The 13,431-nt window shown below is 53.3% G+C and overlaps 1 protein-coding gene across 2 annotated transcripts in view; it reads right to left on the reverse strand.

The window, feature by feature from the left end:
* Positions 1 to 901: 901 nt before the first annotated feature.
* Positions 902 to 13,431, reverse strand: part of cul9 (cullin 9) — a 35,955-nt gene continuing 23,425 nt past the window's right edge. For both annotated transcript variants that reach the window (XM_088013401.1, XM_088013400.1), the window contains exons 40-44: positions 12,514 to 12,624; positions 12,324 to 12,441; positions 12,114 to 12,247; positions 11,661 to 11,752; positions 902 to 2,299 (exon numbers count right to left, since the gene is read on the reverse strand). In XM_088013401.1, the coding sequence (XP_087869527.1) occupies positions 2,071 to 2,299; positions 11,661 to 11,752; positions 12,114 to 12,247; positions 12,324 to 12,441; positions 12,514 to 12,624 (684 nt within the window). In that variant the 3' untranslated portion in view covers positions 902 to 2,070. The remainder of the gene's footprint in view (positions 2,300 to 11,660; positions 11,753 to 12,113; positions 12,248 to 12,323; positions 12,442 to 12,513; positions 12,625 to 13,431) is intronic.

Here is a 13,431-nt window from a genome sequence, read left to right on the forward strand (position 1 = left end):
AGCTCAACTGTGGCTTAGTGAGATCAATAGCTGTGTGACCCTTGAAAAAATAACTTACTGGATGCAGAATAGAAGTAAGACTACTAAACCATTTTTAAGGTATGCAAAACCCACCTGCACGTTGGATTGACTGATCTTCCTGTAATGGAGATGGACTCACAGGATCTGTGAGCGATACTGATCACCACATCTCTGATTCAGACATTTTTATTTAATTATCGTAAATGCATCTTACTTTAGGTTTATGTCTGTTTGAATTTTGCTTGATCCTGAACCAACTTTGTCCTGTAATGAGCGCACACAACGCCTCAGAGGAGTTATGAACGATGGACAGGCTGAATAGGAGGAAGAGTCTAAAGGCGTGCCTTTTAAAAAAAAACCTGCTGCCGGGTCTGAACCGTCCGGTTCTGATCCAGAAAGACGCTAAGAAGGTTTAAACTTTATTTTGAATTTATTGAGTCACAGAGACAGAACCACAGCAGAGTGGACCGGGCCTCGACCTGACCATGCAAAGCAGCAGAACCAGGATGGAGGTTCTCCTGCCTCCAGTCCAGTTCTACTGGGAACTTCAGGGCGGCGTCACCAGGAAGAACCGGCTGACCCATCAGAACCAGGTGCAGATCCACGAGGGAACAGAACCACTGGTAGAGTACGTCTGTTTCTGATGCTGTGATGATCTGGACCGCTGGAGGAGTCAGAACCGGACCAGTGGAGGACGCAGTCTCCTCCTGATATTTGACCCGATGTCTCTCTGAGGTCACAAGGAAGCAGAGGCTCCTCCAATGACCTTCAACCAGAGCCGTGACATCACCACCATCTGGACCCAGAACAGCTGATCTCAGTGCATGTAACCTAAGGTTCTGATGGTTCTGTAGAACAGGAGCAGAGTCGGATGCAGCGCTGCAGAAAAGCTTTTATTTTGTTTGCTGGCTGAAGGAAACAGAACATCGTAGAACATTATGAATATATGATCTCTCAAAATTACAGCAAAATAAGGAGCTGGAGTATCAGATACCCGACTCCAGAACTACGACCCAGAACTCTGACAGAACCGAGTCACTGCAGCGGCGACGCTCGGTACCGCGGGCCTCAGGTGCATAGAAACCTCCGGGCCGGCCCCCAGGTAAAATTCTGATCGAGGCGGCAGGAGGCAGCGTGTTCCTCAGGTGAAGGCCAGGTCCATCAGAACCAGACCAAGGCAGAACGTGAGGCGGGTCGGGAGTCAGACCGATCCGATCCAGTTCGGTCCAGGGAAAGAAGCAGCGGGACGTCGACAAGTCCAGAGAAGGTCCAGAATACCGGCCGGGTCTGAGCTTCAGGAGCAGAACAAACCGAGGACCCGGTTCCACCGGTTCACACAGACAAAACTGGTTCCACACCAGTTTACACCAATCCAACTTAAATGGTTTCTACTTTTGATCAAACCAGTCTCTGAGTGTTGGGTGGAAACTGGTTTGAAACCAGTGTACACCAGAATCAAACAGGATTAGACTGGACAACTGTAAGGCGGTTTCAGACTTTGTTCCACTGCATTCACAACAATCTAGTCTCAAACCAGATTAAGTCAGCATGATATGTGTTTTAAGATGGTTTCCCATGAGTGTAAACTGGTTCCAGGTCTGTTCACATTGGCTTTAGTTTGATCTGCTTCCAGATCCCTTTGGACCCGTTTACACTGGGTTCAAACAAGTTGAAATCAGTCTGAGATTAGATTGTTTTCAGACCGGTTACCACTGGCCTGTGATCAGTGTGAACCGGTCTCAGACTACTTCAAACTGGTTTAATCTGGTTTCAAACTAGACTAGCTATTTGCTTTGGTGGAATCAAAAGGTTGTCAGACTGGTGCAAACCAGTTCCTCTGAAACTGGACTCAGAACCGCGTCCCCGTCCCGTACTTTGGCCTAAAGAGAACAGAATCAGAAAGTGAAAGCGAGTGCAGCGAGGGGGTTCAGGGGTCAGGGGTCAGTGGAGGACTGGATCGTTCCCGTCGGCCCAAATGTCCTCAAGGTGACGTCACACGGCTGGGAGGGGGCGGGGCTTCGTCCTCGCCTCCTCGGGTTCTGACCCGGCTCAGTCGAAGGGGCTGAAGTCCCTCTCCAGGTTCTCGGACTCGTCGTCGTCAGAGAAGAAGTCGTCCTCGTCGATGTCGTCTTCGTCGTAGTCTTCGTGCCACTCAGGAACGTACTCTTCGTCGTACTCGTCATCATCGTCCTCCACCTCCTCGCCGCCTTCCTCGCCGTTGTACGTGTTGTTGTCCGAATCTCCAGAGTCCGACCCGCGGTTGGACTTGGACTTGGACCTGAAGGAAAACACAGGTGAGACACACCTGGCCCTCACCTGTATCTGATTAACTCCTGCATCAGAACCAATCAGATGCAGGAAGCGTCTGATTGGTTCTCTAAATGTCTGAAACTGATCTGGGATCAGACCCCATCCTATCTGAGATACAGGGACAGGTGAGGACAGGTGAAGGACAGGTGAGGGACAGGTGAGGGTCAGGTGAGGGACAGGTGAGGACAGGTGAGGGACAGGTCAGGGACAGGTGAGGACAGGTGAGGGACAGGTGAAGGTCAGGTGAGGACAGGTGAGGGACAGGTGAAAGACAGGTGAGGGACAGGTGAAAGACAAGTGAAGGTCAGGTGAGGGACAGGTCAGGGACAGGTGAGGGACAGGTGAAGGTCAGGTGAGGGACAGGTCAGGGACAGGTGAAAGACAGGTGAGGGACAGGTGAAAGACAGGTGAGGGACAGGTGAAGGTCAGGTGAGGACAGGTGAAGGACAGGTGAGGGACAGGTCAGGGACAGGTGAGGACAGGTGAGGGACAGGTGAAGGACAGGTGAGGGACAGGTCAGGGACAGGTGAAAGACAGGTGAGGGACAGGTGAAAGACAAGTGAAGGTCAGGTGAGGGACAGGTGAAAGACAAGTGAAGGTCATGTGAGGACAGGTGAGGGACAGGTGAAAGACAGGTGAGGGACAGGTGAAAGACAGGTGAGGGACAGGTGAAAGACAAGTGAAGGTCAGGTGAGGACAGGTGAGGGACAGGTGAAAGACAAGTGAAGGTCAGGTGAGGACAGGTGAGGGACAGGTGAAAGACAGGTGAGGGACAGGTGAAAGACAAGTGAAGGTCAGGTGAGGACAGGTGAGGGACAGGTGAAAGACAGGTGAGGGACAGGTGAAAGACAGGTGAGGGACAGGTGAAAGACAAGTGAAGGTCAGGTGAGGGACAGGTGAAAGAAGTGAAGGACAGGTGAGGACAAGTGAGGGAAAGGTGAAAGACAGGTGAAGGACAGGTGAGGGACAGGTGAAGGACAGGTGAGGGAAAGGTGAAGGACAGGTGAGGGAAAGGTGAAAGACAAGTGAAGGTCAGGTGAGGGACAGGTGAAAGAAGTGAAGGTCAGGTGAGGACAGGTGAGGGACAGGTGAAAGACAGGTGAGGGACAGGTGAAAGACAAGTGAAGGTCAGGTGAGGGACAAGTGAAAGAAGTGAAGGACAGGTGAGGACAAGTGAGGGAAAGGTGAAGGACAGGTGAGGGACAGGTGAAAGACAGGTGAGGGACAGGTGAAAGACAGGTGAGGGACAGGTGAGGGACAGGTGAAGGTCAGGTGAGGACAGGTGAAGGACAGGTGAGGGACAGGTCAGGGACAGGTGAGGACAGGTGAGGGACAGGTGAAGGACAGGTGAGGGACAGGTGAGGGACAAGTGAAGGTCAGGTGAGGACAGGTGAGGGACAGGTGAAAGACAGGTGAGGGACAGGTGAAAGACAGGTGAGGGACAGGTGAAAGACAAGTGAAGGTCAGGTGAGGACAGGTGAGGGACAGGTGAAAGACAAGTGAAGGTCAGGTGAGGACAGGTGAGGGACAGGTGAAAGACAGGTGAGGGACAGGTGAAAGACAAGTGAAGGTCAGGTGAGGACAGGTGAGGGACAGGTGAAAGACAGGTGAGGGACAGGTGAAAGACAAGTGAAGGTCAGGTGAGGGACAGGTGAAAGAAGTGAAGGAAAGGTGAGGACAAGTGAGGGAAAGGTGAAGGTCAGGTGAGGGACAGGTCAGGGACAGGTGAAAGACAGGTGAGGGACAGGTGAAAGACAGGTGAGGGACAGGTGAAGGTCAGGTGAGGACAGGTGAAGGACAGGTGAGGGACAGGTGAGGACAGGTGAGGGACAGGTGAAGGACAGGTGAGGGACAGGTCAGGGACAGGTGAAAGACAGGTGAGGGACAGGTGAAAGACAAGTGAAGGTCAGGTGAGGGACAGGTGAAAGACAAGTGAAGGTCATGTGAGGACAGGTGAGGGACAGGTGAAAGACAGGTGAGGGACAGGTGAAAGACAGGTGAGGGACAGGTGAAAGACAAGTGAAGGTCAGGTGAGGACAGGTGAGGGACAGGTGAAAGACAAGTGAAGGTCAGGTGAGGACAGGTGAGGGACAGGTGAAAGACAGGTGAGGGACAGGTGAAAGACAAGTGAAGGTCAGGTGAGGACAGGTGAGGGACAGGTCAGGGACAGGTGAGGACAGGTGAGGGACAGGTGAAGGTCAGGTGAGGACAGGTGAGGGACAGGTGAAAGACAGGTGAGGGACAGGTGAAAGACAAGTGAAGGTCAGGTGAGGGACAGGTCAGGGACAGGTGAGGGACAGGTGAAGGTCAGGTGAGGGACAGGTCAGGGACAGGTGAAAGACAGGTGAGGGACAGGTGAAAGACAGGTGAGGGACAGGTGAAGGTCAGGTGAGGACAGGTGAAGGACAGGTGAGGGACAGGTCAGGGACAGGTGAGGACAGGTGAGGGACAGGTGAAGGACAGGTGAGGGACAGGTCAGGGACAGGTGAAAGACAGGTGAGGGACAGGTGAAAGACAAGTGAAGGTCAGGTGAGGGACAGGTGAAAGACAAGTGAAGGTCATGTGAGGACAGGTGAGGGACAGGTGAAAGACAGGTGAGGGACAGGTGAAAGACAGGTGAGGGACAGGTGAAAGACAAGTGAAGGTCAGGTGAGGACAGGTGAGGGACAGGTGAAAGACAAGTGAAGGTCAGGTGAGGACAGGTGAGGGACAGGTGAAAGACAGGTGAGGGACAGGTGAAAGACAAGTGAAGGTCAGGTGAGGACAGGTGAGGGACAGGTGAAAGACAGGTGAGGGACAGGTGAAAGACAAGTGAAGGTCAGGTGAGGGACAGGTGAAAGAAGTGAAGGACAGGTGAGGACAAGTGAGGGAAAGGTGAAAGACAGGTGAAGGACAGGTGAGGGACAGGTGAAGGACAGGTGAGGGAAAGGTGAAGGACAGGTGAGGGAAAGGTGAAAGACAAGTGAAGGTCAGGTGAGGGACAGGTGAAAGAAGTGAAGGTCAGGTGAGGACAGGTGAGGGACAGGTGAAAGACAGGTGAGGGACAGGTGAAAGACAAGTGAAGGTCAGGTGAGGGACAAGTGAAAGAAGTGAAGGACAGGTGAGGACAAGTGAGGGAAAGGTGAAGGACAGGTGAGGGACAGGTGAAAGACAGGTGAGGGACAGGTGAAAGACAGGTGAGGGACAGGTGAGGGACAGGTGAAGGTCAGGTGAGGACAGGTGAAGGACAGGTGAGGGACAGGTCAGGGACAGGTGAGGACAGGTGAGGGACAGGTGAAGGACAGGTGAGGGACAGGTGAGGGACAAGTGAAGGTCAGGTGAGGACAGGTGAGGGACAGGTGAAAGACAGGTGAGGGACAGGTGAAAGACAGGTGAGGGACAGGTGAAAGACAAGTGAAGGTCAGGTGAGGACAGGTGAGGGACAGGTGAAAGACAAGTGAAGGTCAGGTGAGGACAGGTGAGGGACAGGTGAAAGACAGGTGAGGGACAGGTGAAAGACAAGTGAAGGTCAGGTGAGGACAGGTGAGGGACAGGTGAAAGACAGGTGAGGGACAGGTGAAAGACAAGTGAAGGTCAGGTGAGGGACAGGTGAAAGAAGTGAAGGAAAGGTGAGGACAAGTGAGGGAAAGGTGAAGGTCAGGTGAGGGACAGGTCAGGGACAGGTGAAAGACAGGTGAGGGACAGGTGAAAGACAGGTGAGGGACAGGTGAAGGTCAGGTGAGGACAGGTGAAGGACAGGTGAGGGACAGGTGAGGACAGGTGAGGGACAGGTGAAGGACAGGTGAGGGACAGGTCAGGGACAGGTGAAAGACAGGTGAGGGACAGGTGAAAGACAAGTGAAGGTCAGGTGAGGGACAGGTGAAAGACAAGTGAAGGTCATGTGAGGACAGGTGAGGGACAGGTGAAAGACAGGTGAGGGACAGGTGAAAGACAGGTGAGGGACAGGTGAAAGACAAGTGAAGGTCAGGTGAGGACAGGTGAGGGACAGGTGAAAGACAAGTGAAGGTCAGGTGAGGACAGGTGAGGGACAGGTGAAAGACAGGTGAGGGACAGGTGAAAGACAAGTGAAGGTCAGGTGAGGACAGGTGAGGGACAGGTGAAAGACAGGTGAGGGACAGGTGAAAGACAAGTGAAGGTCAGGTGAGGGACAGGTGAAAGAAGTGAAGGACAGGTGAGGACAAGTGAGGGAAAGGTGAAAGACAGGTGAAGGACAGGTGAGGGACAGGTGAAGGACAGGTGAGGGAAAGGTGAAGGACAGGTGAGGGAAAGGTGAAAGACAAGTGAAGGTCAGGTGAGGGACAGGTGAAAGAAGTGAAGGTCAGGTGAGGACAGGTGAGGGACAGGTGAAAGACAGGTGAGGGACAGGTGAAAGACAAGTGAAGGTCAGGTGAGGGACAAGTGAAAGAAGTGAAGGACAGGTGAGGACAAGTGAGGGAAAGGTGAAGGACAGGTGAGGGACAGGTGAAAGACAGGTGAGGGACAGGTGAAAGACAGGTGAGGGACAGGTGAGGGACAGGTGAAGGTCAGGTGAGGACAGGTGAAGGACAGGTCAGGGACAGGTGAGGACAGGTGAGGGACAGGTGAAGGACAGGTGAGGGACAGGTGAGGGACAAGTGAAGGTCAGGTGAGGACAGGTGAGGGACAGGTGAAAGACAGGTGAGGGACAGGTGAAAGACAAGTGAAGGTCAGGTGAGGACAGGTGAGGGACAGGTGAAAGACAAGTGAAGGTCAGGTGAGGACAGGTGAGGGACAGGTGAAAGACAGGTGAGGGACAGGTGAAAGACAAGTGAAGGTCAGGTGAGGACAGGTGAGGGACAGGTGAAAGACAGGTGAGGGACAGGTGAAAGACAAGTGAAGGTCAGGTGAGGGACAGGTGAAAGAAGTGAAGGAAAGGTGAGGACAAGTGAGGGAAAGGTGAAAGACAGGTGAAGGACAGGTGAGGGACAGGTGAAGGACAGGTGAGGGAAAGGTGAAGGACAGGTGAGGGAAAGGTGAAAGACAAGTGAAGGTCAGGTGAGGGACAGGTGAAAGAAGTGAAGGTCAGGTGAGGACAGGTGAGGGACAGGTGAAAGACAGGTGAGGGACAGGTGAAAGACAAGTGAAGGACAGGTGAGGGAAAGGTGAAGGACAGGTGAGGGAAAGGTGAAAGACAAGTGAAGGTCAGGTGAGGGACAGGTGAAAGAAGTGAAGGTCAGGTGAGGACAGGTGAGGGACAGGTGAAAGACAGGTGAGGGACAGGTGAAAGACAAGTGAAGGTCAGGTGAGGGACAAGTGAAAGAAGTGAAGGACAGGTGAGGACAAGTGAGGGAAAGGTGAAGGACAGGTGAGGGACAGGTGAAAGACAGGTGAGGGACAGGTGAGGGACAGGTGAAGGTCAGGTGAGGACAGGTGAAGGACAGGTGAGGGACAGGTCAGGGACAGGTGAGGACAGGTGAGGGACAGGTGAGGGACAGGTGAGGGACAGGTGAGGGACAGGTGAAAGACAAGTGAAGGTCAGGTGAGGGACAGGTGAAAGACAAGTGAAGGTCAGGTGAGGACAGGTGAGGGACAGGTGAAAGACAGGTGAGGGACAGGTGAAAGACAGGTGAGGGACAGGTGAAAGACAGGTGAGGGACAGGTGAAAGACAAGTGAAGGTCAGGTGAGGACAGGTGAGGGACAGGTGAAAGACAGGTGAGGGACAGGTGAAAGACAAGTGAAGGTCAGGTGAGGACAGGTGAGGGACAGGTGAAAGACAGGTGAGGGACAGGTGAAAGACAAGTGAAGGTCAGGTGAGGGACAGGTGAAAGAAGTGAAGGAAAGGTGAGGACAAGTGAGGGAAAGGTGAAGGTCAGGTGAGGGACAGGTCAGGGACAGGTGAAAGACAGGTGAGGGACAGGTGAAAGACAGGTGAGGGACAGGTGAAGGTCAGGTGAGGACAGGTGAAGGACAGGTGAGGGACAGGTCAGGGACAGGTGAGGACAGGTGAGGGACAGGTGAAGGACAGGTGAGGGACAGGTCAGGGACAGGTGAAAGACAGGTGAGGGACAGGTGAAAGACAAGTGAAGGTCAGGTGAGGGACAGGTGAAAGACAAGTGAAGGTCATGTGAGGACAGGTGAGGGACAGGTGAAAGACAGGTGAGGGACAGGTGAAAGACAGGTGAGGGACAGGTGAAAGACAAGTGAAGGTCAGGTGAGGACAGGTGAGGGACAGGTGAAAGACAAGTGAAGGTCAGGTGAGGACAGGTGAGGGACAGGTGAAAGACAGGTGAGGGACAGGTGAAAGACAAGTGAAGGTCAGGTGAGGACAGGTGAGGGACAGGTGAAAGACAGGTGAGGGACAGGTGAAAGACAAGTGAAGGTCAGGTGAGGGACAGGTGAAAGAAGTGAAGGACAGGTGAGGACAAGTGAGGGAAAGGTGAAAGACAGGTGAAGGACAGGTGAGGGACAGGTGAAGGACAGGTGAGGGAAAGGTGAAGGACAGGTGAGGGAAAGGTGAAAGACAAGTGAAGGTCAGGTGAGGGACAGGTGAAAGAAGTGAAGGTCAGGTGAGGACAGGTGAGGGACAGGTGAAAGACAGGTGAGGGACAGGTGAAAGACAAGTGAAGGTCAGGTGAGGGACAAGTGAAAGAAGTGAAGGACAGGTGAGGACAAGTGAGGGAAAGGTGAAGGACAGGTGAGGGACAGGTGAAAGACAGGTGAGGGACAGGTGAAAGACAGGTGAGGGACAGGTGAGGGACAGGTCAGGGACAGGTGAGGACAGGTGAGGGACAGGTGAAGGACAGGTGAGGGACAGGTGAGGGACAAGTGAAGGTCAGGTGAGGACAGGTGAGGGACAGGTGAAAGACAGGTGAGGGACAGGTGAAAGACAGGTGAGGGACAGGTGAAAGACAAGTGAAGGTCAGGTGAGGACAGGTGAGGGACAGGTGAAAGACAAGTGAAGGTCAGGTGAGGACAGGTGAGGGACAGGTGAAAGACAGGTGAGGGACAGGTGAAAGACAAGTGAAGGTCAGGTGAGGACAGGTGAGGGACAGGTGAAAGACAGGTGAGGGACAGGTGAAAGACAAGTGAAGGTCAGGTGAGGGACAGGTGAAAGAAGTGAAGGAAAGGTGAGGACAAGTGAGGGAAAGGTGAAAGACAGGTGAAGGACAGGTGAAGGACAGGTGAGGGAAAGGTGAAGGACAGGTGAGGGAAAGGTGAAAGACAAGTGAAGGTCAGGTGAGGGACAGGTGAAAGAAGTGAAGGTCAGGTGAGGACAGGTGAGGGACAGGTGAAAGACAGGTGAGGGACAGGTGAAAGACAAGTGAAGGACAGGTGAGGGAAAGGTGAAGGACAGGTGAGGGAAAGGTGAAAGACAAGTGAAGGTCAGGTGAGGGACAGGTGAAAGAAGTGAAGGTCAGGTGAGGACAGGTGAGGGACAGGTGAAAGACAGGTGAGGGACAGGTGAAAGACAAGTGAAGGTCAGGTGAGGGACAAGTGAAAGAAGTGAAGGACAGGTGAGGACAAGTGAGGGAAAGGTGAAGGACAGGTGAGGGACAGGTGAAAGACAGGTGAGGGACAGGTGAGGGACAGGTGAAGGTCAGGTGAGGACAGGTGAAGGACAGGTGAGGGACAGGTCAGGGACAGGTGAGGACAGGTGAGGGACAGGTGAGGGACAGGTGAGGGACAGGTGAGGGACAGGTCAGGGACAGGTGAAAGACAGGTGAGGGACAGGTGAAAGACAAGTGAAGGTCAGGTGAGGGACAGGTGAAAGACAAGTGAAGGTCAGGTGAGGACAGGTGAGGGACAGGTGAAAGACAGGTGAGGGACAGGTGAAAGACAGGTGAGGGACAGGTGAAAGACAGGTGAGGGACAGGTGAAAGACAAGTGAAGGTCAGGTGAGGACAGGTGAGGGACAGGTGAAAGACAAGTGAAGGTCAGGTGAGGACAGGTGAGGGACAGGTGAAAGACAGGTGAGGGACAGGTGAAAGACAAGTGAAGGTCAGGTGAGGACAGGTGAGGGACAGGTGAAAGACAGGTGAGGGACAGGTGAAAGACAAGTGAAGGTCAGGTGAGGGACAGGTGAAAGAAGTGAAGGACAGGTGAGGACAAGTGAGGGAAAGGTGAAAGACAGGTGAAGGACAGGTGAGGGACAGGTGAAGGACAGGTGAGGGAAAGGTGAAGGACAGGTGAGGGAAAGGTGAAAGACAAGTGAAGGTCAGGTGAGGGACAGGTGAGGGACAGGTGAAAGACAGGTGAGGGACAGGTGAGGACAGGTGAAGGACAGGTGAGGGACAGGTCAGGGACAGGTGAGGACAGGTGAGGGACAGGTGAAGGACAGGTGAGGGACAGGTGAGGGACAGGTCAGGGACAGGTGAAAGACAGGTGAGGGACAGGTGAAAGACAAGTGAAGGTCAGGTGAGGGACAGGTGAAAGACAAGTGAAGGTCAGGTGAGGACAGGTGAGGGACAGGTGAAAGACAGGTGAGGGACAGGTGAAAGACAGGTGAGGGACAGGTGAAAGACAAGTGAAGGTCAGGTGAGGACAGGTGAGGGACAGGTGAAAGACAGGTGAGGGACAGGTGAAAGACAAGTGAAGGTCAGGTGAGGACAGGTGAGGGACAGGTGAAAGACAGGTGAGGGACAGGTGAAAGACAAGTGAAGGTCAGGTGAGGACAAGTGAGGGAAAGGTGAAAGACAGGTGAAGGACAGGTGAGGGACAGGTGAAGGACAGGTGAGGGAAAGGTGAAGGACAGGTGAGGGAAAGGTGAAAGACAAGTGAAGGTCAGGTGAGGGACAGGTGAAAGAAGTGAAGGTCAGGTGAGGACAGGTGAGGGACAGGTGAAAGACAGGTGAGGGACAGGTGAAAGACAAGTGAAGGTCAGGTGAGGGACAAGTGAAAGAAGTGAAGGACAGGTGAGGACAAGTGAGGGAAAGGTGAAGGACAGGTGAGGGACAGGTGAAAGACAGGTGAAAGACAGGTGAGGGACAGGTGAAAGACAGGTGAAAGACAGGTGAAAGACAGGTGAGGACAGGTGAGGACAGGTGAGGGACAGGTGAAAGACAAGTGAAGGTCAAGTGAGGATAGGTGAAAGAAGTGAAGGACAGGTGAAAGAAGTGAAGGACAGGTGAGGACAGGTGAGGGACAGGTGAAAGACAAGTGAAGGTCAAGTGAGGATAGGTGAAAGAAGTGAAGGACAGGTGAGGGACAGATGAAGGTCAGGTGAGGGACAGGTGAGGGACAAGTGAAGGACAGGTGAAGGACAGGTGAGGGACAGGTGAAAGAAGTGAAGGACAGGTGAGGACAGGTGAAAGACAAGTGAAGGTCAAGTGAGGACAGGTGAGGGACAGGTGTGTCCAGGTCCAGCACTGACCCCTTGTTGGTGTCCGTGTGGTTGGACAGGCTGGACGCCTGCGTGGTCTCGGGCTCCTGGCCGCTCTTGGTCTGGTAGCCGACCCTGAAGTCCTGGACCAGAAACACATCACGGAGTCAGACTGGAGAGTTCACACTGGAAACTGGTTTAAACTGGACTACCAGTGACTCTGGATCAAACTGGATTCATTTTGAAGTTTTAGAGGTCATGGGTTCCAAGATGGCGGCCTGACAGCAGCAGCCAATCCCTGAAGCTCCTGAAACCATTTGTAATAGATCTGCAGGATTTCAACCTGAACTCTCCCGACTCCCTCTGGGTGGCGCCACGGCTGCCTGGAGTCGGACCCGAGACCAGGGACTAAACCGGTTTACCACAGGTCATATTAATCCGGTTCCAGGTGGTTTTAATCTGGATTAAAGTGTTTCCTGCGGTTCGGTGGTTCTGGACAGGCACCTGGGTGGAGTGCTGCAGGATGGCCAGCAGGCGCTCCTGGATGCGGCGGATCAGCTCCAGGCCCGTGTTCAGATGTTCTGGTTTGAGCAGCCGGACGCAAGAGGCCAGGTCAGTGCACTGCAGCAGCGTCTCCTCTGAACACAGAAACCAGTAAACCCAGTTAGACCAGTGAGGCCTGTGGCTGTGCTGGTGGCTGAGGCCAGGTCTCACCCAGCAGGATCTGCAGGGCGTTGGTGTGGAGGTCCAGCGCCTCCGTCTGCTGCTCCATCACGTCCATCTTCTCCGTCTCCTGGTTGTAGTAGCTGTAGACGCAGGAGTAGGCCAGCACCTGCAGACACAGAGCAGGGCATAGTTGGCGCGCCGCTCAGCGCTCCACAGGCCAACAGGAAGAGGAAGCTACCTTTCTGGCCTGAGCCAGGACTTTACAGGCGTCGATGACGAAGGTCAGCGACTTCATCTGCAGAGCCTCGTTGATGGATGACACCTTGCTCTCCAGGCCGACGGCAAAGTCCTGAAGCACAAACAAAACTTCCAGATCTGTCTGGAGCAGTGGTCCCCAACCCCCGGTCCACGGACCGGTACCGGGTCGTGGACCAATTGGTACCGAGCCGCGCAAGAAATAATTAAATTTTTCCGTTTTATGTATTATTTGAGACTGGAGGATCTTTTATTTTGAAAATCCTTTAACCGGATTCTTTCGGTTACTTGCGCGCCAACACTGAGCCACAAGCAGCAAAATGAGTAAGAAACGGATCAGGTGTCTTTGGAAAGTTTCTTAGCAAAGGGGAAAAGGCCCAGAGAAGAGACAGGAGGATGGATTTATCCCGGACCGGTAGGTGAGTCCTACATTACAAGCCGCTCTGCGTAACATGGCGACCGGCTGCTAATGAGGCAATGAAGCTTCAAACTGCTTCGCCACGTAGAGACCAAGCAGGCTGTGGATATAAGCAACACTTCGGGTGTCGTTGTCTCTCATCACTCCCAGATGGACCGTCTGGTTGCAGAGAAACAAGCTAAGGGCTCCGTTAGTCTTTATCGTGAGTTAAAATTTTCACGAAAGTAAAATGTTTGTTTTTGTGGCGCATCTGTATCTTATTTTGAAGGGATATGTAAACGTTACCATAGCAACCAGAGTCAGAGCGTTTGGGCAGTGGAGAGGAGATGAGTAGAGCTGTGAGATTTAAGGATGTCGGCCGATTCTCCAAACCTCTGAGACCACAGAGCTGATAAAAGTCCAACAGGTTCGATCGGTTCGTGTTCAGCCTCAAGGCAGGAGCAACACGAACCGAGTCCAGAGGATAATCCAGTAAAACCCCCA

The sequence above is a fragment of the Poecilia mexicana genome, unplaced genomic scaffold, assembly GCF_051168715.1.
Source record: "Poecilia mexicana isolate PSO_F unplaced genomic scaffold, ASM5116871v1 scaffold_15, whole genome shotgun sequence".
NCBI lineage: Eukaryota > Metazoa > Chordata > Actinopteri > Cyprinodontiformes > Poeciliidae > Poecilia > Poecilia mexicana.